The sequence below is a fragment of the Heterobasidion irregulare genome (genome assembly GCF_000320585.1).
Source record: "Heterobasidion irregulare TC 32-1 unplaced genomic scaffold scaffold_11, whole genome shotgun sequence".
In the NCBI taxonomy this organism is placed as follows: Eukaryota; Fungi; Basidiomycota; class Agaricomycetes; order Russulales; family Bondarzewiaceae; genus Heterobasidion; species Heterobasidion irregulare.
Genome location: NW_009258207.1, coordinates 1,461,959 through 1,486,602, shown reverse-complemented (window position 1 = coordinate 1,486,602; position 24,644 = coordinate 1,461,959). Strand labels below are relative to the sequence as shown.

The 24,644-nt window shown below is 58.0% G+C and overlaps 10 protein-coding genes across 10 annotated transcripts; 4 read left to right on the top strand and 6 right to left on the bottom strand.

The window, feature by feature from the left end:
- Positions 1 to 783: 783 nt before the first annotated feature.
- HETIRDRAFT_106236 (uncharacterized protein) lies at positions 784 to 2,876 on the top strand (the record flags this gene model as incomplete). Its single annotated transcript, XM_009553420.1, has 21 exons — positions 784 to 842; positions 898 to 976; positions 1,032 to 1,045; positions 1,100 to 1,147; positions 1,204 to 1,254; positions 1,317 to 1,326; positions 1,382 to 1,399; positions 1,453 to 1,478; positions 1,532 to 1,557; positions 1,610 to 1,641; positions 1,691 to 1,715; positions 1,770 to 1,781; positions 1,834 to 1,849; positions 1,900 to 1,939; positions 1,992 to 2,092; positions 2,151 to 2,210; positions 2,267 to 2,294; positions 2,344 to 2,401; positions 2,471 to 2,613; positions 2,682 to 2,762; positions 2,832 to 2,876. 21 exons carry the CDS (start codon positions 784 to 786, stop codon positions 2,874 to 2,876), a joined length of 972 nt encoding a protein of 323 aa, XP_009551715.1.
- Positions 2,877 to 3,226: 350 nt separating this feature from the next.
- HETIRDRAFT_480997 (uncharacterized protein) lies at positions 3,227 to 5,859 on the bottom strand. Its single transcript, XM_009553419.1, has 3 exons — positions 5,643 to 5,859; positions 4,507 to 5,586; positions 3,227 to 4,452 (listed from the first exon to the last, which is right to left on the bottom strand). Exons 1-3 carry the CDS (start codon positions 5,719 to 5,721, stop codon positions 4,040 to 4,042), a joined length of 1,572 nt encoding a protein of 523 aa, XP_009551714.1. The 5' UTR covers positions 5,722 to 5,859; the 3' UTR covers positions 3,227 to 4,039.
- A 505-nt stretch (positions 5,860 to 6,364) lies between these two features.
- Positions 6,365 to 6,706, bottom strand: HETIRDRAFT_106234 (uncharacterized protein; the record flags this gene model as incomplete). The annotated part of the gene is made up of 3 exons (XM_009553418.1): positions 6,365 to 6,493; positions 6,554 to 6,612; positions 6,691 to 6,706. 3 exons carry the CDS (start codon positions 6,704 to 6,706, stop codon positions 6,365 to 6,367), a joined length of 204 nt encoding a protein of 67 aa, XP_009551713.1.
- A 1,231-nt stretch (positions 6,707 to 7,937) lies between these two features.
- HETIRDRAFT_106233 (uncharacterized protein) lies at positions 7,938 to 8,496 on the bottom strand (the record flags this gene model as incomplete). The annotated part of the gene is made up of 2 exons (XM_009553417.1): positions 7,938 to 8,305; positions 8,343 to 8,496. 2 exons carry the CDS (start codon positions 8,494 to 8,496, stop codon positions 7,938 to 7,940), a joined length of 522 nt encoding a protein of 173 aa, XP_009551712.1.
- Positions 8,497 to 8,930: 434 nt separating this feature from the next.
- On the top strand, positions 8,931 to 9,413 carry HETIRDRAFT_422216 (uncharacterized protein; the record flags this gene model as incomplete). The annotated part of the gene is made up of 3 exons (XM_009553416.1): positions 8,931 to 8,987; positions 9,047 to 9,107; positions 9,172 to 9,413. 3 exons carry the CDS (start codon positions 8,931 to 8,933, stop codon positions 9,411 to 9,413), a joined length of 360 nt encoding a protein of 119 aa, XP_009551711.1.
- Positions 9,414 to 9,659: 246 nt separating this feature from the next.
- Positions 9,660 to 12,902, top strand: HETIRDRAFT_480993 (uncharacterized protein). The gene is made up of 10 exons (XM_009553415.1): positions 9,660 to 9,711; positions 9,778 to 9,824; positions 9,887 to 9,909; positions 9,969 to 10,113; positions 10,225 to 10,358; positions 10,413 to 11,475; positions 11,536 to 11,829; positions 11,883 to 12,173; positions 12,232 to 12,546; positions 12,618 to 12,902. Exons 2-10 carry the CDS (start codon positions 9,805 to 9,807, stop codon positions 12,643 to 12,645), a joined length of 2,313 nt encoding a protein of 770 aa, XP_009551710.1. The 5' UTR covers positions 9,660 to 9,711; positions 9,778 to 9,804; the 3' UTR covers positions 12,646 to 12,902.
- A 343-nt stretch (positions 12,903 to 13,245) lies between these two features.
- Positions 13,246 to 14,441, top strand: HETIRDRAFT_480990 (uncharacterized protein). The gene is made up of 2 exons (XM_009553414.1): positions 13,246 to 13,559; positions 13,636 to 14,441. The coding sequence occupies exons 1-2, from the start codon at positions 13,314 to 13,316 to the stop codon at positions 14,335 to 14,337; spliced, it is 948 nt and encodes a 315-aa protein (XP_009551709.1). The 5' UTR covers positions 13,246 to 13,313; the 3' UTR covers positions 14,338 to 14,441.
- Positions 14,442 to 16,456: 2,015 nt separating this feature from the next.
- Positions 16,457 to 17,393, bottom strand: HETIRDRAFT_422213 (uncharacterized protein; the record flags this gene model as incomplete). The annotated part of the gene is made up of 2 exons (XM_009553413.1): positions 16,457 to 16,568; positions 16,627 to 17,393. 2 exons carry the CDS (start codon positions 17,391 to 17,393, stop codon positions 16,457 to 16,459), a joined length of 879 nt encoding a protein of 292 aa, XP_009551708.1.
- Positions 17,394 to 17,721: 328 nt separating this feature from the next.
- Positions 17,722 to 18,439, bottom strand: HETIRDRAFT_328102 (uncharacterized protein; the record flags this gene model as incomplete). Its single annotated transcript, XM_009553412.1, has 2 exons — positions 17,722 to 18,240; positions 18,311 to 18,439. The coding sequence occupies 2 exons, from the start codon at positions 18,437 to 18,439 to the stop codon at positions 17,722 to 17,724; spliced, it is 648 nt and encodes a 215-aa protein (XP_009551707.1).
- A 379-nt stretch (positions 18,440 to 18,818) lies between these two features.
- Positions 18,819 to 24,263, bottom strand: HETIRDRAFT_389878 (uncharacterized protein). Its single transcript, XM_009553411.1, has 19 exons — positions 24,010 to 24,263; positions 23,604 to 23,943; positions 23,259 to 23,540; positions 22,932 to 23,186; positions 22,575 to 22,850; positions 22,472 to 22,507; positions 22,379 to 22,414; positions 22,092 to 22,306; positions 21,727 to 21,990; positions 21,459 to 21,604; positions 20,947 to 21,332; positions 20,497 to 20,838; positions 20,354 to 20,413; positions 20,265 to 20,283; positions 19,899 to 20,194; positions 19,724 to 19,838; positions 19,611 to 19,648; positions 19,532 to 19,547; positions 18,819 to 19,462 (listed from the first exon to the last, which is right to left on the bottom strand). The coding sequence occupies exons 1-19, from the start codon at positions 24,228 to 24,230 to the stop codon at positions 19,359 to 19,361; spliced, it is 3,447 nt and encodes a 1,148-aa protein (XP_009551706.1). The 5' UTR covers positions 24,231 to 24,263; the 3' UTR covers positions 18,819 to 19,358.
- Between the last annotated feature and the right edge of the window lie 381 nt (positions 24,264 to 24,644).

The following is a 24,644-nucleotide window of genomic DNA, read 5'->3' as shown; positions in this document are numbered from 1 at the left end:
CGCAGTGGCTTCGGCCCCGGCAACCGCTTTCCTTCACGGCTCCGGCCGAGCCCTCATCTTCCGTCTTGCCAGCTGCACAGTGTATTATTCTAAATCGCTTTCCCTCGAAAATTGAATGTGGCAGTCTGAGAATGGCTTGGAACTTGACTGGAACGTCCCGGACAGACGACAGCCTCGAAAGACCCTTATCACGTATCTTGACTCTTCGACTCGACCTTCGCCGACATGACAAGAGTGCACGTCGATTCAAAAATTGAGGTATCAAGGTAGTACACAGTCAGAGCATCCATACTGATCTGTCACGGATATGCAAGCGCTATACTCTAGGTGCGTATTACGTGAACGCTCTTGACGATGTGTCGCACCGTGGCATTATGTAGTTGACGAGCCATCTCATAAGCTCCAGCCGTTTACGAGTATGCTAGCCACGGAACCTTGCTTCATTCCAGGTACACTGCGCTTCGGTATCTTTACTCAATCGGTCTCAATAGAGGTAAGCACTTCTCAATACCACCATTGAAGGCCATGACGGACACCTCCAATCACCCACTCGATCCTGTGGTGCAGGACGTCAGTTTGACAAACGCGTGTTCCTTTGATCGCTCAATTTTGAAAATTTGCTCCTTCGGTCTCTAGGACTGCTTGGACCCGAATTTCTGCCTTTTCCGCGCTGGTGAAGCGGCTTGATTGTGCGAGCCCAGACTGAAGTGACGAGAGGGCTGCCATGGTTTAAATAGCCAGTCTTTCCTGCACCTCTTTCGACATCATCACCTTTCTATGACCATGGTTCACTTCGATAGCACCACTGGCGCACTGTACATTGGAGGACTCCTGACGGCCATGTGAGCTTCATTGTCTCATGGACTTCACGGGTGCTCACTGTCCCCTCTGTGCTAGACTGTATGGTATTACATGTGTTCAGAGTTTCATTTTCTTCCAGAGATCCAAATATGACAGTAGGACGTTGCAGGGCACTGTAGGTTCTCCTTGGAATTCATGCTGGAGCACCGCTGATTCTTGGAATTGAGTAGGTGTGGATGCTCTGGTGAAATCTTTTGTTACATGGCGCGTTGTGTAGACTAACAGGATGCCGACTCAGGTTCCTTGACACGCTCCATCTCGCATTTTTAAGCCACGCTTTATATTGGTGAGAAAGTGCTTTGCGTAATGCTACGGGACGTTCTCAACAAAACGTACAATCAGGTACCTTGTGACCAATTACACCAATCCTGCCGCTTTAGGCCTCATTCCGTGGTGAGTTCGACGCAATCTTACGGACCAGTTGGACACTGATGACGTCTTGGGCGAATTCTCAGGACTGTTATGGTCTGTTGCTGTATTTTGGTACCTTGGGCCGTGTATTGACCGCACCGCTGAGCAGGCCGGGATAGTAGTCGCTGTGCGTATCCTTGTTTCTGACTCTGTCTGCCCATCTCACGCATTTGTGCGCAGAACATCAGCGACTGCATCGTACGCGAGTGAGCTGAACTTCCGCTGTCGTCGTTTCAATCTGTCTGACAACGTTTCCTAGCATGTTTGTGTGGCGGGTATGGCGACGTATGTGATGCATCGGAAGCCAACCCGTCCCATGTACTGACCCTATCTTTAGTCAGTGGGAAGATCATATGGCCATGTATTCTCGTGAGCTCGATTATCCCTGGCATCTTTGCTTCGTACTCAAGAATTCCAGCTTGTGCTCGTCATTTTGGTCTTTGGTTCGTCGTCTTTTGATATATTATTCCAAATGACACACACTCATTTCGACACAGTGGCTGGATTCGGTATGACCTCTCGTGTTCTCGCTTCGTACCATGTGCTGATGGCATGGCTCAGGTTTCGGTATCAAGGGGTGAGTCGAAGTCGAAGTCTGACTTGAAAAACATCTCACGCCCTCCTTAGATTCTTCGTCAAGTCCTTCAAGGAGTTCGCACATATAACCGTCAGTCAACTCGCGCATCGTCGCTCTCGCCTGCCTGACGACAGAAACTTAGTGGTTGATGTATGTTGGCTTCGCGTTCTCCGTCAGCACGGACACCCTCATCGCGGGCACGCTGTGCTATACGCTGGCCAAGGCGCGAACCGGGTTCAAGAGGTGCGGTACCCACTTCTAGCCTGACGTGCTTTGGGTTCTGAGCGTCCTCATCCTGAAGGACGGATTCACTCATCAACGTGCTCATGATATACTCCATCAACACGAACGTCGTCACCAGGTGTGCCGTCCGATCTCTGAGGGTTCCTAGCACCGTGACCTGACCACAACTCGCAGCGCTTTCTCGCTCTTATGCTTCATCACCGTACGTTCCGCCCTCTCTGCGTGCTCCGCTCTGCTCACACACGGCGTAGTACACGGCCATCCCACGAAATTTCGTCTTCCTCACCTTCTATTTCCCCTTGAGCAAAAGTACGCCCATTTTCTTTATGCAATCTCTCCCGACATCCGACTGACCCGCGGTGCGCGCGTGCTGCGCAGTGTACATCAACGCCATGCTCGCCTCGCTCAATGCGCGAGAGTCTCTCAGAGGCCAGGGCGTCTCCACCGTCCCCTTCTCCACGCTCTCCTTCATGACGCCGCCGCCGCCCGCCAGTAACACCAAAGACTCGATGTCCTCCACCGTAAGCCTCCACCTTCACCCCCGCCTCCGCATGCAGACCACACGCTGACGTCGGACGTGACGCACCAGGGGGAAGGCAGCGTGAGCGCGATCCACGTCAAGACCGTCGTGCACCAGTCGACGGAGAACGTGGTCCCCGGGAACACTGAGGTACGCCACCGCCCCTCGAGTGCCGCCGTTCCGACGATTCGCTCGCTGACCCCTCGCCCGCGAACCCAGTCCCTCGACAGCGCTCCGCTGAACGACCCGTCAGACCGCGTATAACCACGTGTAACCTCCATCAAACAACCTTCAGTCGGTGAGCGAGATTCCATCTCGCTCTTCCCCACGCCGCCTGTTTCGGTCTACTCCCCTTCCATTATTCAACTTTTTCTATATATGCTCTGTAACATCGTAAATCTGTACATCGTGTCAACATGTAACTTCCCGAGCACTGCGATCCGTCAATCTAATCTAGGTCATAATTCGGCCATCTCACATAACTTAATATATCCTCGAGCGCCCCAGCTGTTTGTCTAGCGTTTCCGCCACTACCAGATCAACCCGAACACACTATCAGGCCTTCAAGCCTTCAAGCCTTTCCAAGCCTCAGGCCCTCAAGCCTTCAGGCACATAACGCATCATCATGAACATCACCCATTCGAACAAAACAACTGATGGCGCAGTGTATACAATCACAATATCGACCGACGAACAAAAAGGCCACAAAGCCACAAAGCCACAAAACAGCCAGAACCAGAACACACACCGTCAAAAAAACAAGACAAAATCGTGGTGGGAGATGATGGGTAGGGTATATAAGGCGACGAACCTGTCGTAGCGCTAGCGAGCTCAGCGAAACGGGAGACGGGGGCACGGACACGCGGACGGTCGACGCGCTACGGGGACGATCGGACGGCGGGGGCAGAGCTCCGTCTTGGCCTGCTCCGCCCAGCCCGCCCAGCCCAATCCAACGCGATGCAGTCCAATGCAATCTTGTCCAAGTCCTGTCCAATCGGCAAGAGTCGGAGATTCGTGAAGGTATAGATAAGAAAGTATAGCTACTTCCTGTCATGGGCGACATGACGAGGCGAACAAGATCAAATAATAGGCAGCGCGGGAACGAGGGAACAAACAGAGGAAAAGGACGCTGACGCCCGGGTGAGGCTACTAGGGAAAACGGGACCAAAGGACGCAGGGACGACGGAACGAGGATCACGAAACCGGTGAAAGCGGCCATCAAGAAAGCACTATTGGTATATATCCAATAAGATAATAGCAAGAAGAAGAAGAAGAATAAATATCGGCACCACAACAACGACGGGAAAAAGGACCGGAAGACCGAGGAAGATACGAGACGTTTTGACAGCTCATGGCTATACGGGAGGACGACGACAGGTAGCGACGGACGGCGGGGAAGGAAGCCAGCGAGTGCGCCGAGGCGTCACTCAGGCCGTGCCGCCGTACGCGTCCTCCTCCGCAAACGTGCTGTAGCGGCTCCCCATGGTCGGCGCCATGCTCTTCCTGTTGTCCTGCGTGTGCGTCATGAACGGCGCGGCGCTCGTCGGCGTGGTGGGCGAGTACAGCGTGCGCATCCCGCTGCCGTAGCTCGCGGCGGGCATCGCGGGCGCGTTGGCGACGGTCGGCGAGGCGACGCGGCGCTCGGCGTAGGCGCGCATCATCTCGTCGGGGGACATGACGCTCGCGGGCAAGGGTTGCATCGGCATGAACGACTGGCTCGCGGGAGAGGTGAGCGGGGGGTGGGTTGGGGTAGGCGGCGCGGGGAAGTTGAGCGCGGTGGTGGACTGCGGGGAGAGAAGGTACTCGGGCTCGTTCGCGCCGTTGGCACCGGACTGCATCACTGTGGCGGATAGTGGTCAGCAGAGGCAGGGATAAAGGTGCGAAGGCTGCATACTCCTCAGGGCAGGAAGCATCTCGTCCATGCTGGGCCTCGGCGGGCCCGACTCCCCAGTGAGGCGCGACTGGATATCCTCCACGCTCAGAGAGAGCGGGCCGTGTGTTTGCGTGGGCGACAGGATGCCGTCGGGCGAGGACACGGTCGTGTCCGAGTCTTGGCGTTCGGGAAGGGGGGGCACGAACCCGGTGTGGAAGGCCCGGCTCGTCACGGTCCGGCGGGACTCAATCGAGGGGCGGACGTCGGCCGCAAACGAAACGCGAGAGACGCGGGAGGCGGCGGGGGCGGCGGTGCGCGCGCCGGAGCGGAGCTGCGACATCGGGGGCGCCGCGTCGTCCCCGTCCTGCACGGCGTGCGAGCCGATGCCTGCCTGGCCGCCGTCCGCGGCGAACGTGCTGTTAGGGCGGATCGCGCCGAACGAGAAGGACGAGGCGCGGTTGCCCGGGATGGCCATGCTGTTGCGGATCGCAGCAGAAGCACCTGCGGCGGAGATGGAGCGCCAGTCGGTGGAGATGGTGGACATGCGCTTATCGACGGCCTCGGACCAGCGCTTGCGCTTCTCCCTGCCGCGCTCGCGCGATATTTTGAAGTACGCGGCGACGATGAGGGCGACGATGAACATCAGGGGGATGATGACGGCGACGGCGATCTTGCCGGTGGACAGGCCGTGTGATGTGGTCGGCATGTTGTTGACGACGGTCACGCCGCTATCGGCCTTGGTGACGTCGGCGACGGCCGGGGTGCCAGAGCTGGGAGCAGTATATGTAGCGGTGAACATGGGACCGGCCGGAAGAGTAGCGAGATAAGGGGCCGTGCCATGGTCGACGATGGCAAGCTGAAGGCTGATAGAGCTGCTGGAGTTCCACCATCTGGGTTCGAGCTCGGTCTCGTATGAACCGGGAGAGAAGTAGACTTTTTCCCAGACGTGGATGCGAGGCGTGTTAGAGCCAGGGGAGTAGAGGTAGATGTCCACGGCGTCGGCTGTGAGGCAGGAGGTGTCCCAAGAAATGTTGAGCGGGGTTGTGTATTCGATGGATTGGCCCGCAGAGGGGGATTTGTAGAATCCGCCAGTGTTACACGCTGCGAGGAAAAGTTAGAATCGATTCGGCAAGACGGTGAAAGAAAAGGAGACGGACAAGCACTTGCTCTCTTGACATTGTGATTGAAAGGAGAGCCAGCTTTTCCGATACGGAGATGGTTGAAGTCGAGAGACATGATGAAGGCTATTTTCTGAGGTTTTGGTCGTACAGATAGTAAAGAATGTGTTCGCGAGAGACGCGAGGGCAAGAGAAGGAACGGAGGCGGAGGAGGGAGGAGAGGAGAGGAGGCGAGGGCGGGGCACCGACAAGGAGGACGCGGCGGAGGATGAGTCGGAACAACTCGCCGCCCCCGTCCTCGTCCCCACCGTCCATCACGTAACAACTTCGCGCGCTCGCTCTTGCAAATTCCCCCCGTTGCCGTCCTCGTCTCCCCCAGTTACCACAACCGCCACTCCCGAGCATTGCGGCCAGTTCGCGTTCCAGAGATCCCTCTTGCCTTGTGCGCCGCAAAGCATCTGCACCGCAGCATCATGATCACCAAACCACGGTCATCCATCATCGGATATGGTGTAACGGCTAACATTGCCGCCTCTCATGCAGTTCGCGGCAGCTCGGGGTTCGATTCCCCGTATCCGAATATCCGTGGGTCATCCAGGTCTTTTGCCATCCAACACAAGCTTTCAGTCCTTGCAGGTTGCAGGGCTATATTGCATCGACTGAATCTCACACCAAATTTCTTCTATACAGCAATTTCGGCGCACTCGTACAACACGCAAACACGTTCACCCGTGAATTCTACACTTGGTCCGCCGCAACGCTCATTTCTTCGAACCGCGGGTAACGGGGGGAGCGGGCGCGCCGTTCGCGGCGGCCGGCGTCGTGCGTGCGGCCCCGCCTGACGTGCGAGCTGCGGGCGCCTCCTTGGCCTGAGTTTGCGCGGCCTTACCCTGCAATAAGAAATGCGCGGTGAGTGCCTCCGTTCGGCACGGGGAGATCCAAGAGCGTACCGGAGCAGACTGGGCGCGCGCCGAGTTGGGTGGGGAGACTTTGGCTCCGGCGGTGCTGCCTAGTGAATCGAAAACAAAACGGGATCAACATTTAGAGAGGAGACTAAGGTGGGGGGAGATTGGCGAGGGCGACTCACGTCCTTTGGTAGGCATGGTGGATGGGGATGAGGTGGATGGTAAAAATCGAAACTTTCGAGTGAGTAATGCGGGTGTGTAGACGACTCGCACTGCAGAAACGAGAGCGACCGACGAGGCTTATATACCTCTCCAGAGATGCCCCCGTCGGCCTCTCGCACCGCGCTCCCGCGCGTGTCTCCCCGACCACGAGAGCATGCATCGCAGCCCTCTTCGCTCAATGGTGAGGTGAAATTGCGAAGTCGGCTCTCACAGCGCCGTCCGCCCACTCTGGCATTCTCATCCCCAGCTAAAACGCGCACTGAGCCGCGCGCTATTTTGGGTATCCTCGGGACGAGTGAACGGGCGGGAGCGCCCGGGATGAGCGCGCATTGCTACAGGCTAGGCGTTGCACTCGCCCGCTGGGCTGTTGAACCTTGACACGGGAGATGAACGTGTTCCTCGAGATGCGGTTCATGGATCAGAAGAGACGCACACCGACCGCGATTCTCGTGTGTGCGGAACGTCAGCAGCCGAAATGCCGACGTTCATCGATGCTGCTTTGTATGTCGGTGCAGGAGGGCGTGCTATGTTTAGCGGCGGTATTCGCCCGAGATTGTTGCCGTTTCTCCTGGTTCTGTCGGACCGCAGGTGAAAGTCAGCCCACCAGTTCACGGATGCATATTGCTTGACGAAGGAAGAGTCTTGCGAGGACACCCCTTCTTGGGTTTCACGAGTTTGAAGACGAAGGCGTCTGGCTAGATGCTCGTGCTCGCACCTTAGTCCGGGTAAGAAGGGCGCTCTCATGGACTCCCACGAGCGCGAGATGCGTCGGTATGCGCGGCGGCCATAGCCGAAGCCACAGCGATTCCCAACAGATACAAAATATACGGAAGGATGCGGGTCGAGGATACCTACCCTGACGGAGAGCAATTTCAACGTGGAAGCTGAAGTTCAGAAAGACACGGAGAATGCCTGTGCTTCCCATTATTGGTCTACATGAAGAAGAGTCTGCTAGAGCCTGCCCTCCTCACAGGCCGACAACACTGTAGCCGTGGAAGAAAGATGCGTCGAGAAACTGCAGTATATCGCTAGACAGCGTGTACCTTCTTTGAGGGTATCGTCGACAGCCATGACATTCGTTCAGAGCGCGGAGCCGAGACGCATTCCTCCTCGACAATCTGTCGACCCACTATCGGAAAGACGCGGCTGCCGAAGCGCATCTATACACGTACTCAATTGTCTTCGTGGCGCAAGTGCGCGCTCGACTCTATAGATACAGAGCCCGCGCTATATCCAGCGCGAGCGGGGTTCGCCCGAGGTTGTTGCTCGCTCCTTGGTTCGGCGACTCTTTCGGGCCGCGAGAGTCAGAAACCCTGTTCGAGAATACGACGCGCGCATTGGCCGGCAGCCGTGTTGGCGATTGGGGGTGCTTCGCCTGTTTCGATCGGGGCTGGAGTTCCTTGCATGAGATAATTGGAAGGCGCGAGCAAGACGAGGGTAGTGGGGGAGTCACAGCTAGAAGGAGAGATGGGGAAGGCGCGTTGCGGCCAGTATGGTCCAGATGTTCGTCTTTCGACACACATTCATGTGGAATCGCACAAACGCACGATGGGCCGGCATGCGCGCCGAATAAACCTGTAGAGCGAGTTGAGCAGGGGTGTGCGAGACGCACCGGATATCCGGTGAGGGATGGCAGATGCATGGATGGGTGTCAGCGGAACGTGTCTGGGTTCGCTGTGTGTATGGATGGATGGAAGGGCCCGGAACGTGCAGAGAGCGGGCTTTCTGGACTTCTGCATGCGTATAGATGCCTGCGTCCAGGCCATACAAGTGTACTTTCAGCAGCTACAACGCGTTAGTTCGATAGGAGATGGACTTTGTATTCTCACACCGCATTCATCCATGAACGATGTCGATGGAGGTGACGAAGGGTTGTTCGTCCACCGGAGTAGAGATTTGAGATTCAATCTCCGAAAGCGCCGTCTTCCGGACCAATCAAACTCTTGCGTTTCGAACTACATCAGCTGCAGAAGGGGCAAATTCGTCCCTAGGTTTGTAGAACCTATCCAGAGACCTCGAGAGACGCAACCTGCATGGCATAAGTGAGACCTCGACTCCTCGCCCGGCGCGGAATACTGACCTGCCAAACGCCCTAGCAACAGTGGCTCTCGACAGCGCAGAATTCCACGCAGCTGTAATGCCATTCGCTCTTACATGTCCGACGACGCGCGGATGTGCGAGGTAGTTGTCTGACGCTTACATGGACAGGTGTATCAGATTGTACGACAGATTCCTGCTCAGAAGGTCACAACATACGGTGCGCCTTATAATGTTCTTGGAATCAACGCTTTGGAATCCTCGATTTGGCTGACTCAGGACACAGGCTATGTAGCAAAAATCATCGGGATGCCTTCTTACTCGCGGCATGTAGGACAAGGTATGTTTGGTATTTGCATCGATGCGATTAGCTCAGTGACCGTTTTTGCGCTATGTCTCCTTAGCGCTGAAATTCCTCTCACCCGACGTCGAGCCGCCCGTTCCATGGTACCGCGTCGTTTCGTCGTCCGGCGCTATCTCTTCGCGAGGGCCTGGGACGGAGGGAGCTCAGCGGCAGCGAGACGCGCTAGAGGCAGAGGGGGTGGAAGTTCGTGTGGGAAGGACGGGAGAGTTTCTGGTTGACCTTAAGACGTGGGGGTGGTTTCCTGATCCCGCACAAGTCGATCTTGAAGATGGGCCTGCGTGAATAGCCTCTCCACAGAATCAAAGCCGCTGTTTTGCTTTCTTGAATATCTACAATCGCGCTTGGGTCGGGATTTCACCGTATGATATACGAGCATGCTACGATCGAGCGGCTACGTCGTTGGAGCGAATCAGATAAGATAAGATTGAGGCGCTTGTCGGACTGTTCGTCATCCACGCGACGCAGCCAGTCAGCGCTCGAGAGCCGCCCTCACGCAACGTTGCCTTGATCCATCAACTACCCCCTCACAACTCTTGGAGAACATTACTTTCTACGAGTGGCTGACTCGAGTGATTCAAAGGTGTGTCGCCCTCGGTTTCGCCAGTAAACGTGTACGCAATCCTATTACTGACAAAAGTCCTCCAAGATCCAGTGAAGCTGGTCGTTCATTGACATGCCCACCGATTCTACAAGGTGAGTATGCTATGTTGCGCCCTTCTACGCCAGTCCTCTCACGCATAGATCTATTGGGTCAGCGAAAGGACGATCAGGGTCACCGGTGAGTCAGCGTGCATTTTACGTCTTGTGATTGTCTGGCAACTGGCCTCTCGTTCCTAGTTGTCGCGGCCAACAGTCTCGTGAAGCGTGATCTATTCTCCCTCCCAAACCCCTTTGCCGTCATATCCGTCGATGCCGGACAAACGCAGCAGACCACCGTTCTCAAGAAGACATTGACCCCGTACTGGAACGAATCTTTTGACATGTCAGTCCTCGTCTTGGCTTTACGTCGGGCACAGAACGGCCGACTCGGCCTTCAGCGTCGTCCAGAGGCTAATCTAGGCTAACTTGCTCACTCCTCTTGTTCTCTGTCTAGCGCCGTGAATGCCTCCTCTCGCTTGTCTATCCAGCTCTTCGACCACCGCAAATATAAGCGCTTCGACCAAGGCTCGCTCGGCTGCCTCGACGTCGGCCTCAGCGACGTCCTCGACTTTGCTAATGGCGGAAACGGTACGCCGCGCTCGCGCACACGTGCCGCGGCCGTGCGACGCTGATCTCTCGCAGTGATCCAGAACATGGACCTGCGCCCTGGCCCCGACGGCCAGTCCGTGCACGGCAAACTCATGTTCTCCCTCAACACCGAGAGCGCCGCAGGCGCGTCGACGATCAGCACATCGCGCTCGCACTCGGAGCTCCGCGCCGCGGCCTCGTCCTCGGCGCGGACGTCCGTGTCAAGCTCGACCGCTTCGCGCCCCGTCGTCCGTCGCGAGAGCAGCCTGGACATTCGGCCTGACGAGTCTTTCATCCCAAGGTTGTCGGAGGACGGGTTGGAGAGGCCGCGTGCGGAGGTGGCGCGGCCGGCGTCCGTCGTTACCGCTGCTACCAACACACCTGCAATCGCGGAGGAGGAGGCGCTCCCGCCGGGATGGGAGCGCCGGACTGACGGGCGTGGGCGCGGGTACTACGTCGACCACAACACGCGGACGACCTCATGGCACCGGCCGAGCGCATCAGGATCGGTGACGGCGGCGGCGGCGGCGGCGGTGGCGGAGCAGAGCGCCGCTCCCGAGACGCCGGTGCTCCCGAACCAGACGAATCCGGACGGGACGTACGCGGACGTGCCGCTGCCGCTCGGGTGGGAGGAGCGGCGGGCGGCAGACGGGCGGCCGTACTTCGTGGACCACCACACGCGCACGACGACGTGGCACGATCCGCGGCGGACGGGCGTCGAGGGCGTGCTCGCGACATCGTCGCGGATGCAGACGCGCGCGGCGCAGGTGGGCCCGTTGCCGTCCGGCTGGGAGATGCGCATGACGTCGACGCGGCGGGTGTACTTCGTCGACCACACCACGCGCACGACGACGTGGGACGACCCGCGCTTCCCGACGGCGGTGGACGCGGACGCGCCGCAGTACAAGCGCGACTATAGGCGAAAGGTGGTGTATTTCCGGAGCCAACCGGCGATGCGGGTCGTGGCGGACGGCAAGTGCGACGTGCGGGTAAGGAGGGGGTGGGTGTTTGAGGACAGCTTTGCGGCGATTATGAGGTTGAAGGCGGATGATCTGCGGAAGAGGTTGATGGTCAAGTTTGAGGGTGAGGATGGGCTGGACTACGGTGGCGTGTCGAGGTGCGAGCGTTCGTTGCAAATCCGGGGCGCATGGTAAGATTGACTCGGGTCGTTGCACAGGGAATGGTTCTTCCTCTTGTCGCACGAGATGTTCAACCCCTCGTACGGCCTCTTCGAGTACTCGGCGCACGACAACTACACTCTGCAGATCAACTCGGCCTCTGGCATCAACCCCGAACATCTCGAGTACTTCAAGTTCATCGGGAGATGTCTCGGGCTGTCCATCTTCCACCATCGCTTCCTAGACGCGTACTTCGTCCCCAGCCTGTACAAGATGATTTTGGGTAAAAAGGTGACGCTGAAGGACTTAGAGGCGGTCGATGCGGAACTCCACAGAGGCCTGACATGGATGCTGTTAGTAACTTTCTTCACTTATGAATTTCAGCTCGATGCGATAAACATATCAGGGAAAACAACATCACCGACATCCTCGATGAGACGTTCACCACCACCGAAGACCGCTTCGGCGAGTTGGTCACGATCGACCTGAAGCCCGACGGCTCGAACATCGCCGTCACCGAGGCCAACAAGGCCGAGTACGTCGACCTCGTCGTCGAGTACCGCATCCACAAGCGCGTCGGCGACCAGTTCCGCGCGTTCATGGGCGGCTTCTCAGAAGTGATCCCGCAGGAACTGATCACCGTGTTCGACGAGACGGAGCTCGAGCTCCTGATCGGCGGGATGTCCGAGATCGACATGTACGTACACGCTCTCGCGCGTCAGACGGCTTTGCTGACGCGGATCCGGCGCCGCCAGGGACGACTGGACAAAGTTCACCGACTACCGCGGGTACGAGAAGACGGACCAGGTGATCGAGTGGTTCTGGCAGTGCCTCCGGTCGTGGCCGACGGAGCGCAAGGCGCGCCTGCTGCAGTTCACGACGGGCACGTCGCGCGTGCCCGTGAATGGCTTCAAGGACCTGCAGGGCTCCGACGGGCCGCGGCGGTTCACGATCGAGAAGAGCGGGGACCCCAACGGCCTCCCGCGCAGCCATACGTGCTTCAACCGCCTCGATCTGCCGCCGTATCAGGACTACGAGAGCCTGGAGCGGAAGCTGCGCTATGCGATCGAGTGCGTGCCTGCCTTTCCTGACCTTTTTTCGTTTTTGAGAGTGGGATCCCTGACATCGTGTTCTTGTTTAGCGAGACGGAGGGATTCGGACAGGAGTGAAGACGCTCGCTGCTCCGTGTCGTTTAAGTTTTCTTTTTGCTGTCCTTCGGACCGTTGTGGAATCTATGTATGTTGCAATTTGTGTTCGATCTTCTGTATTTTGTCGTGTCTTTTCTGCTATCACGTCGTGTGCTTACTCCACCACGACACTATACATTAATTCGCTCGTTTTTGGTACTCGTGTTTTTCTGTAACGCTTGATTTCCTAGACTGTAGTGCTGCGATATGATTATAATCCCATTGACTGGTTGTCCAACACATGCTCGAGGTGATGCGCCATGGGGCGGTGTCCCTATTCACGCCGGGACTATTACCTTTATTTTCGAGAATCGAGTTGGAAGGGCGTGTTATAGCGGTACTGCCCGTCGAGACACGCCAATTTTCGTTCCACCCGGTACTGTCCTCCCCTCTGAGAATTTGGGAGCCGAAAGGGATCGCAGAGGCAGTTCAGCTCTCTTAAAATTTTACGAGACTTCATAGCGAGGTATGGAAATTAATCAACTCGGGAGCTGTCAGAGTGACTTGAAAGACGGCCGGATGATGCCCGCGCGCATTGCGCCGCGCTCCGTTATCATCTCCGATTGCAGCATCCCACTCGTCCGAGATCCTGATCCCGCCCACCGGTCTTCATACTCAACTCGACCACCCCTGCTCATGCCTTTCGAGCAATGACCACCAATGCCACGTCCAGCCAAGCCGGCAGCGGCAGAATAGCCCTCCAGGCGCACGGAAAGGAGGCCGCGTTCGCAGAGCTTTCGTGCACGTACCCGCTCAAGCTCTTATCGCCCCGCACGCCGCAGGACGGCGTCGCGGTCGTCTACATGCTCACCTACGGCGGCGGCCTCGTCGGTGGAGACCGCATCGCGCTCTCTGTGGACGTCGGTGCGCGCACAACGCTGATGCTGCTTTCTCAGGTGGGTGTCTTTTCTCTCTTCCTTTTTTTCTGTTTTTTCTCCGACGCGATTTCTCTGAACGCAGACGCTATTGTAGGGATCGACCAAGGTGTTCAAGACGCGCCGCGGCGGGAGGGCGTCCGTCCAGCACATCACCACGTCGCCCGCAGGAGCGATGGCCTCTTCGACCCAGCGAATGGACGTGCACGTCGCGGACGGCGCACTGCTCGCCCTCCTCCCCGACCCGGTGACGTGCTTCCGCGCGGCGTCGTACCACCAAGCGCAGACATTCCACCTCCACGGCCGCGCGTCCGCCGTGCTCCTCGACTGGCTCACGTCCGGCCGCCGCGCGCTCGGCGAGGAATGGGCATTCGCGCGCTACTTTAGCGTCAACGAGGTCTTCATCGACGGGAAGCGCGTCGCGAGGGACGCGATGCTGCTCGAGGAGGAAGAGGGGGAGGAGGGGGAGGCCGACGCCGCGCGGTCTGCCGCGCTGCCGCGGCGCGTGCTAGGCGACCGGCTCGCGCCATATTCGTGCTACGCGACGCTAATTCTGTGCGGGCCAGCGATGGCGGACGTCGTGCGGGTTCTGGACGATCGGTACCGCGAGATCAGCGTGTACAAGCACCGCTCCGCGCCAGAGCTGCTGTGGTCGCTCAGCGCCGCGGCGGGTGACGGCGGGCGGATCGTGAGGGTCGCGGGGAGAGAGACGGAGGACGTGAGGACGTGGCTGAGGGAGTCTCTGAGCGGACTCGAGGGCCTCCTCGGGGCCGATACGCTTCGGCGGGCGTTCGTGTAAGACCATTCTGGCCTCGGCAGGCGGTGACTATGTGACCCGCCAATCCATGCAACCCCCCTCCCAGACCGTACTACCGCTGCGCTATGGAATCTTTCACGAGTGTCAACGCGTTTGCTGAGCTTGCTGAGGATATCTATGTTCGATGGTATCGACAAGCGTCCGACCGTCCGGCTCTTGCAGACGAACTCAGGGAGAGAATCATCCACGTCGCTAACCAGGGCCGCGTGTTGGCAGGAATGCCCCACGGACAGACGTGGTTCATGGTGCGATCGATCGACGCCTGATGGGCTTCCACAGGCAATTCTCATGGACTCAAATATCCTACACAAAGTATATAATTGGATGTCATATCGTCGGGCGAGGGAGAACCGCCGACGTCGCGTTCAGGGAATCCCACCCTTGCCTGATCTTCGTGCAGAGCCCCGGACCTGGACCGCCAACCGCGCTAGCAATCTTCCGCTGCCGCCGCCGCCAACCGGTGACAAACGCGCGCCCCGACGGCTCGACGTAGATTCTGATGGATATCCTATCATGCCCGAACTACAGCATTGGAAGTTAGGGATCCGCAGGGCGATCCCTCGTTCTCATATATGCTTAATATGGAGTGAGTGCACTTGGCCACACGACGACGTCGCCGGTTTGCTCTTTTCTTGACGGACATGTCATCGCTCACACAGGGAAACGAGAACCCGCGAACGGCGGCGCGGGCGTGCCCTGGCGCAGACTGGAGCGATCGATCAGAGACTCCGTCCAGAGGAGCACCCCGAATCCCTACTTCAGTCGGCGCCACATGCTCCGCAAGGTCGTTCTGCGGAACACGACGCACATGCGTGCGTACGAGGTCCGCGCGCACTGGGCGTTCATTCTGAGGCTGCAGAACAAGCGGGACAAGCTCGTGTTCAAGAGTCCCAGTTCGGAGCACGCGAAGTGGTGGGAGTCGGATGCGGCCGAGTGGGGCGATTCGAGCGACGGCACGGAGGGGTTGGGTGTGCTGGGGGAGGCCAGTGGCTCGATTGAGGGCAGAGCTAGTGAGGATGATGAGGACGTTGAGTCTATGGACTCTGAGAGCGACCCGGACGTCGAGCTTGTGGGTCAGAGGACGAGAAAGGCGACGTGAAGATAGCCTCGCAGGCAAATTGCTATGTAGGTGAGCGGCGACTAGGACATTGGTCGATATTGTTGACGATACTTTAGCAACCAAAATAGAGGGACCGAGCCAGGAGGTCAACGACATCGTGCTAGACTTGGGAAGTGCAGGCATAGCACACGGTGCAAATCTGGATCAGGTAGAAGAGCGTGCAGCGATTGAGGATATCCAGAACATGTGGAACAGAACTGACGACTTCGAAGCCTCCACACATCCGGAGACGTTTGAGCTCGGGCACGTTCAGCAGGATTGTGTGACGCCAATGGTATGTACTGCTGCCTCATAGATCAACAAACCCTACCATTCACTGCCAAACCATTTTCTTCACAGAAACGCACATCGGAAGGCCTGCCTGCCAACCGTCCCACGAAGAATGTCCCAGCAGATCCGAGTGGAGAAGATGAAACTGAAGTCGAATCACTGTCGTACGTATCCACCACCTTCGCCGATGTCTGAGCTGAGTCGGATAATCAGGTTCGAGCGTCATCCGTTCGCAACCTCCATGATTGAGGTGATTGACCTCACGGTCGATGGAGACGAGTCTTAAGAGAATAAGTAGGAATGACGGCAAGTATATAGAATATTCTATCCTGAGTGCTCGACGCAAAGAACTCGGTTGGCGCCTGGATGACGCAGGAATGTTGAAATCTATACAAATGATTAATACGTCGTGAACAGTGTACCTTGATTTTCTCTTGACTCAACGAGAGCCATTCGCCCGCGCTATTGAGTCCGATATATTGGCCAGTCTGAGCTGCATCTCATACCCTTGTCCGTACAAGGCTTGTGACCCGAGACAACGTACGTCCCACTGAAACGTTGACAGAAAGAGGCATCGGATGGCTGGAAGAGACCGTCAACGACGAGTGCGCTATGTCGGACGCTTCCACCACTCACCACCGTAGCCGATGCAATTGCAAGCTAGAGACAGAACTCTCGACACGTGCAGCAGTGTGGAGGCCGCGTGTTTCTCTATGCCACCCGCGGTGAACATCCGATCCGAACAAGCAAAGGAGCAGACACACACCGTCTCCAGATATCATACCTGTTCCTGGGAAATGGCTTCCTCGCCTCGGTCTGGCGTCTGGTGTTCCCGTGCAATCAAAGGTCAAGGATGCCGCCTAAGATGAGGGCCCACGTACCCGATGCGCTCGAGCACGGCTCTCCGAGCCCGGACCTCCTCGACCCAGCTGTCATACTTGCCCCTGACCTTCGCCTCGTACCAGTGCCTATTTTCCGGCCTGAGGCTCGCGAGCACAGACGCATGCTCTGGCTCCAGATCGCCGTTCGGGAGGACACGCGGGCGCGCGCGCAGTGTGTAGGTGTTGATGTAGCTGACGTAGCTCCCCAGCCTGAGCCCCAGCTTGCCGTGGCGGAAGCCGAGAGGCGGGTCGAGGACGGTCGCAATGACCGCATCGAGGAACGCCGTCCGTGTGGGAAAGCGCAGGGCAGAGTTGGCAGGCGAGAGCGGAGGCACGAGGGAGAGGGAGTGGGAAGGGTCGCGGACTTCGAAGGAGAAGTAGGAGGAGGGATGGAGGTAGATGTCGACGGGGTCGTCTTCACTTCGCAATAGCTGTGGCGTTGTCAGCTCGAGCCGGACAGCACGGGGGAAACAGCTAGACTGGTCGGGATCAATGTACTTGTGGTCGAGCCAGTCCGGGTGTGGCGCTGCCAATCGTTTGTAAGGCAAGTCGGAGGTGATGGCACGCGCGGCCTCCTCGACATCCTCGTCAGGAACGAGCAGTTGTAATGCGAACAGCTCGGTGGGTACGAAGAGCGCAAAGCTGAGCGCGTCCTCCGCCCAAACTAAGCATGGAATGCCTGCGCTCGCGACTGCTCGAGCTGGCTTCAGACGGGTCTCCATTGTCAGCGCTGGGAAGGGGCTGGAATCATAATAGTGTATGCCCATGGTTGCTGGTGCTTAGTTCGCGTTTGTTGTCGCACAAGCACAAGCCGCCGGTTGCGCACCATAAGGAGTGGAGGAGAGTCACGGAGGCGGAGGCAATTGACCAGGCAGCGGCAACAGCCGAATCCATCAGAGCCCTCCTTTCGGATTTTTGTTCAAACCACGACTCGTTCGTAGCAGAGAAGAGGGATTGGGCGAGTGCAATTCAACTAAATACAGATAGATAGATCGAGCGAGTCATAGAAATTCGGGGCCATGTTTCGCCCAGGGACATCGTGTCCCTTCAGCTCATTATCTACTTAGGCCCACTCAGTCCCGGTAAGAGTTGGACTCAATTAGCTGCTCGAGCAAGTGGACGCAATGAAAGGCACACCTCATCAGGTATAACGATACCCACATCTGTCAAGAAATCGCGATACACGGCGTGCTCCTCACCCGGCAGGACCGTCCAAAATGCCTTCAGCGTCATTTCGTCGAGAATGGCCTTCATGACCTCGCTTGGCACCTTCCCATTCTTGTCTAGCAAAACTCCAAGGAGGTGCCCAATGTCCTCTAGGTCAGAGTCGCGCTTCGGGTTCTGCGCATGGCGCTGCCCGAAGGTGCGGATTTTGTCCGCCAGGAGCATGTCGGCCGAGGCGTAGCGCACCCCGTCCTCCGTCACTTCGCTGTACCTCTCTAAAAAGCCGTCCACGAGGTACGTGCTGTTGATGGCCAGGTCGCACTTGATGGCATCCGTGGGGTGATAATACGTGAGCCGCCGACGGGTGGGAGCCGACCCGGGTCGATGGTCAAACGGAGGGGCCGGAAGCCTGTCCAGAAATTTAAAGGATGTGACATTGATGTCGATATCCTGGGATGCGCATGACGGGGTAGATCGTGAGCGCGAGACAGTGCCCCGTGGCGACGTGTAGGCAGCGCACTTTTGTTTCGCGTTTGGCCCCATGGAGGTTGACGGCGGCACCGCCAAAGAGAACGGCCCTGACGTTGGCCTTGCTGGCCGCCTCGAAGATGAGTTTCGCAGGAATGAGGAGGCGTGTAGGCAAGGTCATATTGAGCGAGTGATGGCAAGGCCGCGGTCACTGGGCGTCCAGATACGATTCGATGTCTGAAACGTCAGAATCCGAGCTGTAGCTGTGGGTGGCGATGACAGCACCATGAGGTCGTGGGAGGCGGCTATCTGCAGCATTGTTCGTGCAAAACTTCAAAACATGAGAGCATCCCCCAGAAGTCATTGATCGCAGAGCAAGTTCACAATCTTCAGTGTAATGAGCGCTTTGACTCAAACGCATGCCCGGCATCCTACTTCCCACGACGGAGTCCATGGACGACACGTCTGTGAACATCACAAAGGTCTCCCCATCCTTTCCTCCTTCAATAGGCTCAGTTCCCATCAGGTCTATTGATGCCAGTCAAGCCTCCTTTGTACACGAGAGCGTAAATTTCTTGATTATTGACACATACTTGATCGGCGACAGAACGAGAACAGAATACGCGAATGGGAAAGAAGAGAGCGAGACGAGACGAGACAGGACGAAAAGAGATGAGAAGAGAAGAGAAGAGAGGAGGAGAGAGGAGAGGAAAAGAGAGGAGAGAGGACAGACACAGACACAGACACATAGGCGTGGCTTGGCGTGGTATACGAGCTGGATATACGTAGATCGATAATAGAGCGAGCGAGAAATACATGGGGCACTGCGCTGCGCAGCATGGCATATGCGATCAAGAGGGGTACGGGGTAAATACGAGAGGAAGAGAGGAAAGGGAGAGCGAAGAAGACTAGTAAGCGTAATAGGTACACGATCAATACAGCATCATCGTTCATTATGCAAAGCGTGGGATGGCGTGGGGGGCACATGGGAAAGAGAAGCGGGAGGGCGCGAGGTGAGACGAGAGAGGACAACATTGAACACAACAAGGGAAAAGAGAGAGAGTGAGTAAACGGAGGACGAACCGCCCGCAGCCGCGCGGCTATCTGAACTCCTGCGGGAAATTGTGCTGATTCCGTCGTTGCTTCACGCGCTCGCCGGCCAGCTTCGTGATCGAGTTGAGCAGGTCGCCCCGCCGCAGTGGTTCTGCCGCAAAGCGCATTAGCATCAGCGCGCACAAGATACGATCGCAAAGGGGGAAGAAATGAAACCCACTCGTTATATGGTCGTCCTGCATAACAACGCAGCACTCAGCACACACAGTTAGAATATCAACGACGACAGTGCTACTCACCATGCCTGCATCCAAACACCGTTCGCGATCGCCGATCACTATGAGGGAAAACACAAGCGTTGAGAACAAAAGGCACACGTCTAAAAACAGGCAACGGCAAGAATATGACGTACTGGCATGGGCCGTTAGGGCGATGATGGGCGTCGCCGCCAGGTTGTTGTGGACCTCGTACGCGCGAATGAGTTCCGTCGCTTCCATGCCACCCATAAACGGCATCGACACGTCCATCTGCATCAAGCTTTCAGCAAACGCCCAAGACGAGCAAAACACAGACAGGGGCACACTCACGAGGATGATGTCAAACGGCCTGTTGCGCTGCACCCGCGCCTTGAACGCGTCCACCGCCAGCGAGCCGTTCTCCGAGATCTCGACCGAATGCCCGTACTTCTCGAGGATCTTGACCGCCAGCTTCTGGTTCACGAGGTTGTCCTCCGCGAGGAGGATGTCGAACGTCACGTCGTTCGTCGCCGCTGCGGGGCTCACTGTGCTCGACTCCAGCGCCGAGATCAGCGCCGATGCGAGGTCCTGCGCCGTCACGGGCGTCGTCACCTCGGAGCTGATGCTATTGTCCAGGCACCACTTCACTGCGGTGGGGGAAGCGAGACAAATGGCGCGTGAGCGGGGATCTGGACGGCGATAAAAGATCGGACGTACGGTTCAGACGCGGCAGGTTCTGGGAGGGGCGAGGAGCGGTGCGCGGTCAACAGATCGCAGGCAGACGATGAGCCGAAAAAAACACGCACCGGAGCGAGCAGCACGATGGGGATGTACCGCAGATGCTCGTACTCGCGGATCGTCTCCGTCTGTCGGCCCAAAGTATACACACACAAATAAAAAAGCAAATCACAAGTCAACGGCCGGACCAGAGAACCGAGTGGGGACGCACCACGCTCAAGGAATCCACCACAATGGTGTCAATGTGCGGGCATGAGCCCTTGTCAGCGACCTCCATTGCGTCGTGCACGACGTACGGCCGCAGCCCGAGCTCCTGAATGCGATCGACGACGCCCGTGCGGTCGTGCAGCGTGTCGACGAAGAGAATATTCCGGTTCGCAAACGGCGCCATCTTCGTCGCCGTCGCGTCCATCGACAGTTGGCCGATTTGCGACGTGATCGTGAAGAAGAACTTGGAGCCCTTGCCCACCTCGCTCTCTACCCACATGTTGCCCTGCATCAGGAACACGAGCCGCTTCGAGATGGATAGCCCAAGGCCCGTCCCTCCGTATTCCTGATAAGGAAAGCCAAAGGGGAAAATAGAATCAGAACGCGAGTGTCAGGTGAACAGGCATCTGAGGTGCCCCACAGCGCGGGAAAAAAGGTAGAGGGATTTACGCACTCGCGTCGTCGACCCGTCCGCCTGCGCGAACGTGTCGAAGATCAAGTTAAGCTTGTCCTTCGCGATGCCGATGCCCGTGTCCGTCACGCAGAACTCAAGCGTCACGCTCGAGTCGTCCAGCGCGAGCAGGCGGCAGCTGAGCGCGACGTGGCCCTTCTTCGACACCTTGGACGGCGTAAACTTGATCGCGTTGCCGACCAGGTTCGTGATGACCTGCCGCAGACGGAGCGAGTCGCCGATGAGCTGGTCCGGGATGTCCGGGTCGACGTCGTAGGTAAGATCGAGGTTGTTCTGCGAGGCGCGCACGACGAGCGTCTTGAGGATACCGAAGACCGTCTGCCGGAACGAGAATGAGACTTGCTCCATGGTCATTCGACCGGCCTCGACTGTGCCCCAGTAAAAACCGAGGAAGACAAGGAACAGCGGCAGTGAGGCGTAGAGAAGGTGTCATGGTTAGTAGGAGAAGGGAAAACGAGGACAAAGGCGAGGACCGCAAGCAAAGGGAGACGCACTCTTGGAGATGTCCAGAATATCATCAATAATCAATAGTAGGGAGCGTGCCAAGCTGTGCACTAGGAGCAGACTCTCGCGTTGCGATCGATTGAGGTCGCTATCGAGTGTCAGTTCCGTCATTCCAATGATCCCGTTCATCGGCGTCCTGTCAAAACTCAAATCAGCCCTACACTCCGACAGCTCGAAGACTCGACCCGGCAGACAAACAGACAAAAGAAAAAAATAGAAAAAAAATAGAAAAATGTCAGCGAGCAAAGCGCAACGCACCGAATCTCATGCGACATGTTCGCCAAAAACTCTGACTTGCTCCTATTCGCGAGCTCCGCCGCCTCGCGCGCAGCCGTGTTCTTCTGGATACTGTCCCGCAAGTTGAACACCATCTGGTTGATCTGCGTCTTGAGCGAGTCCATCTCCCCGCTCGCCTCGACCGTGATGAAGCGCGTAAAGTCCCCGTCCATCGCCGCCGCGGAGATCTGGGCGAACCCGCGCACCTGCGTCGTCAGGTTCCCGGCCATCGTGTTCACCGACATCCTAGCAAGCCGCGCGGCGGACCCACACACAGGACGCCAGTCAGCGTGGAAAAGGCAGATACAGAAAAAATGCCGACGAAGGACGACGAGGCGACGACGCACGTAATTTCCTGCCACACACCCTGCACGTTCCCCACCTCCGCCTGCACCCCTAGTTTCCCCTCCGTCCCCACCTCACGCGCAACTTTCTTCACCTCGGACGCAAATATCGCGAGCTGGTCTATCATGTCGTTGATCGTCTTCACCAGCTCCAACATCTCTCCCGAGACCGACACGCCTGTCACCTTCTGCGTCAGGTCGCCCCGCGCGACCGCCGTCTTCATGCACACACAACCACGGCAAGTCAGCAACAAAGTGGAGGTGCCCCGGCGAGGGCAAAAGTGACGCACCGTGGCCACCGCAATCGTGCGCACTTGCAGTGTCAACTATAAGAAAAGTCAATAAAAAATTCAGACCTCGCTCGCAGACTCCAAACCACGCACATTCGTAGCCATGACGTTCACGTTGTCCGTCAGATCCTACCCCGCCATCGTAACCCAATGTCAGCCCCGTGTATGCATATCAAAGCCAGGCGCTATGACGCACCTTCCACGTTCCGCCGACGTTCGTCACATTGGCCTGCCCACCAAGCCGCCCCTCCGTCCCGACCTCCCTCGCGACGCGCGTCACCTCGTCCGCAAACACGCTCAAACTCTCCGTCATTCCATTCACCGTCTCCTTCAAATCAAGCATCTCCCCGCGCACATCCACCTCGATCTTCTTCGTCAGGTCCCCGTTCGCGACCGCCTTGGTCACCTCCGCGATCGAGCGCACCTGGTTCGTCAGGTTCATCGCCATCAAGTTCACGTTGTCCGCCAGCACCTAGTGCGCGCGATCGCGCGCGATCAGCGATCACACCCTGAAAAATGGACGCATCGGCGCTAGGGAGGGAGGGCAGCTCACCTTCCACATCCCCTGCACGTCCGGCACGTACGCCTGCCCGCCCAGGATACCCTCCGTGCCGACCTCGAGCGACACGCGCGTGACCTCGTTCGCGAGCGTCGACAGCTGCGCCACCATCTGGTTCACGGTCATCTTCAGGTCCAGCATCTCGCCCTGCACGTCGACGTTCACCGTGCGCGAGAGGTCGCCGAGCGCCACCGCCTTGGTCACCTCCGAAATGGAGCGCACCTGGTCGGTCAGGTTGCTGGCCATTTTCTGCGTGAGAAAGGGAAGAGTTGCGTTAATTCGTGTACAAAAAGTAGAAATGATGAGGGAACAATTACACACGTTCACGTTCCGCGTGAGGTCCGCCCACGTCCCTTGCACGCCCTCGACCGTCGCCTGCCCGCCGAGTATGCCCTGTGTACCGACCTCGAGCGCGACGCGTGTCACCTCGCTCGCGAACGCGCTCAGCTGGTCCACCATCGAGTTCACCGTCGTCTTCAGCGTCGCCATCTCGCCCTCCACCTGTATCTCGATCTTGCGCGTGAGGTCGCCCTTGGCGACCGCCGTCGTCACCGTCGCGATCGAGCGCACCTGGTCGGTCAGCGAAGAACACATCCGATTCACCTGCGGGCGCAGTGCGCGCCGATCAGCACAAATCACATGAAAAAGAGAGCGCACGGGACGCACGTTGCGCGTAAGCTCTAGCCATACGCCTTCCACGTCCGGGACGTGCGCCTGCCCACCCAAAATACCCTGCGACCCGACCTCGAGAGTGACGCGCGTGACTTCGGCCGCAAGCGCGCGCAGGCGCACGACCATCCCGTTGACTGTGTTCTTGAGATCAAGGATCTCTCCGCTAGCATCGACGTCGATCTGCTTGGACAGGTCGCCGAGCGCGACGGCCTTGGTGACGCGCGCGATCGAGCGCACCTGCGAGGTGAGGTTTGCGGCGAGCTTGTTGACGACGCCGGTAAGCTCGCGCCAGGTGCCCTCGACGTCGAGCACGAGCGCCTGGCCACCGAGTTTCCTGATGCATATGGAGGGAGTGTGCCATCAGCATTCGGGTCGCTAAATGCGCAGACGCAGGACGCACCCTTCGGTGCCGACTTCCTGTGAGACGCGTGTGACCTCGCGCGCAAATAGGCCAAGTTTGTCGACCATAGTGTTAATGACGTCCTTCAGCTGGACCATGACGACGCCCTGCACCGGCACGGTTATCTTCTGCGACAGATCGCCGCGGGCCACGGCGTTGCAGACTCGCGCGACGTCCTGGACCTGCGCCTTGAGCAGTTTGAGCTCCTCGACGGCGCTCATCCCGCTCTCGTACGCGGCGGCGGCCAGAGGACCAGGGGGCACGACGAGCGGGGAGGTGGCGGGGGTGTCTTCTGGGCGCGGTATGCGACTCAGAGTGAGGGCGTCGGTGATGGTTTTGCCACAAGTGGGGCAGGTGACATGGTCAGCATGAGAGGTAGGCGGTGCGGAGGCGGAGGGCCCGGGTTTGACTTGGCGATTGAACATGGCCATCTTGGAGGGGTTGAGGGAGGCGGCGACGCCGTCGAGGGATATAGACATGACGGAGGGCGTGCGACCGACGCCGGCTGCACGATAGAAGGGGCGGCCGTCAGATTCGGGGTCTGCCATGATGATGTCTGTGTCTGTGTCTTGGAGGGCGACGGGGAAGCGTGAGAGGGTGTCGAAAGGGGGGAAGAAGGAAGGAGCGGAATTACT

Bases quoted from the DNA above. Each gene is read 5' to 3' on its own strand.
- HETIRDRAFT_480997 (XM_009553419.1), bottom strand. From the start codon at position 5,721: ATGTCTCTCGACTTCAACCATCTCCGTATCGGAAAAGCTGGCTCTCCT. The intron at 5,587-5,642 runs GTCCGTCTCCTT...TTTTCCTCGCAG, and splicing joins TGTCAAGAGAGCAAGTGCTT to CGTGTAACACTGGCGGATTC. The intron at 4,453-4,506 runs GTATGCAGCCTT...TATCCGCCACAG, and splicing joins GATGCTTCCTGCCCTGAGGA to TGATGCAGTCCGGTGCCAAC.
- HETIRDRAFT_389878 (XM_009553411.1), bottom strand. From the start codon at position 24,230: ATGAGCGCCGTCGAGGAGCTCAAACTGCTCAAGGCGCAGGTCCAGGAC. The intron at 22,415-22,471 runs GTGCGTGGTTTG...CTTTTCTTATAG, and splicing joins TGAACGTCATGGCTACGAAT to TTGACACTGCAAGTGCGCAC. The intron at 20,839-20,946 runs GTGCGTAAATCC...TTTCCTTATCAG, and splicing joins CGGACGGGTCGACGACGCGA to GAATACGGAGGGACGGGCCT.
- HETIRDRAFT_480990 (XM_009553414.1), top strand. From the start codon at position 13,314: ATGACCACCAATGCCACGTCCAGCCAAGCCGGCAGCGGCAGAATAGCC. The intron at 13,560-13,635 runs GTGGGTGTCTTT...ACGCTATTGTAG, and splicing joins CGCTGATGCTGCTTTCTCAG to GGATCGACCAAGGTGTTCAA.
- HETIRDRAFT_480993 (XM_009553415.1), top strand. From the start codon at position 9,805: ATGCCCACCGATTCTACAAG. The intron at 12,174-12,231 runs GTACGTACACGC...CGGCGCCGCCAG, and splicing joins GGGATGTCCGAGATCGACAT to GGACGACTGGACAAAGTTCA. The intron at 12,547-12,617 runs GTGCGTGCCTGC...GTTCTTGTTTAG, and splicing joins AAGCTGCGCTATGCGATCGA to CGAGACGGAGGGATTCGGAC.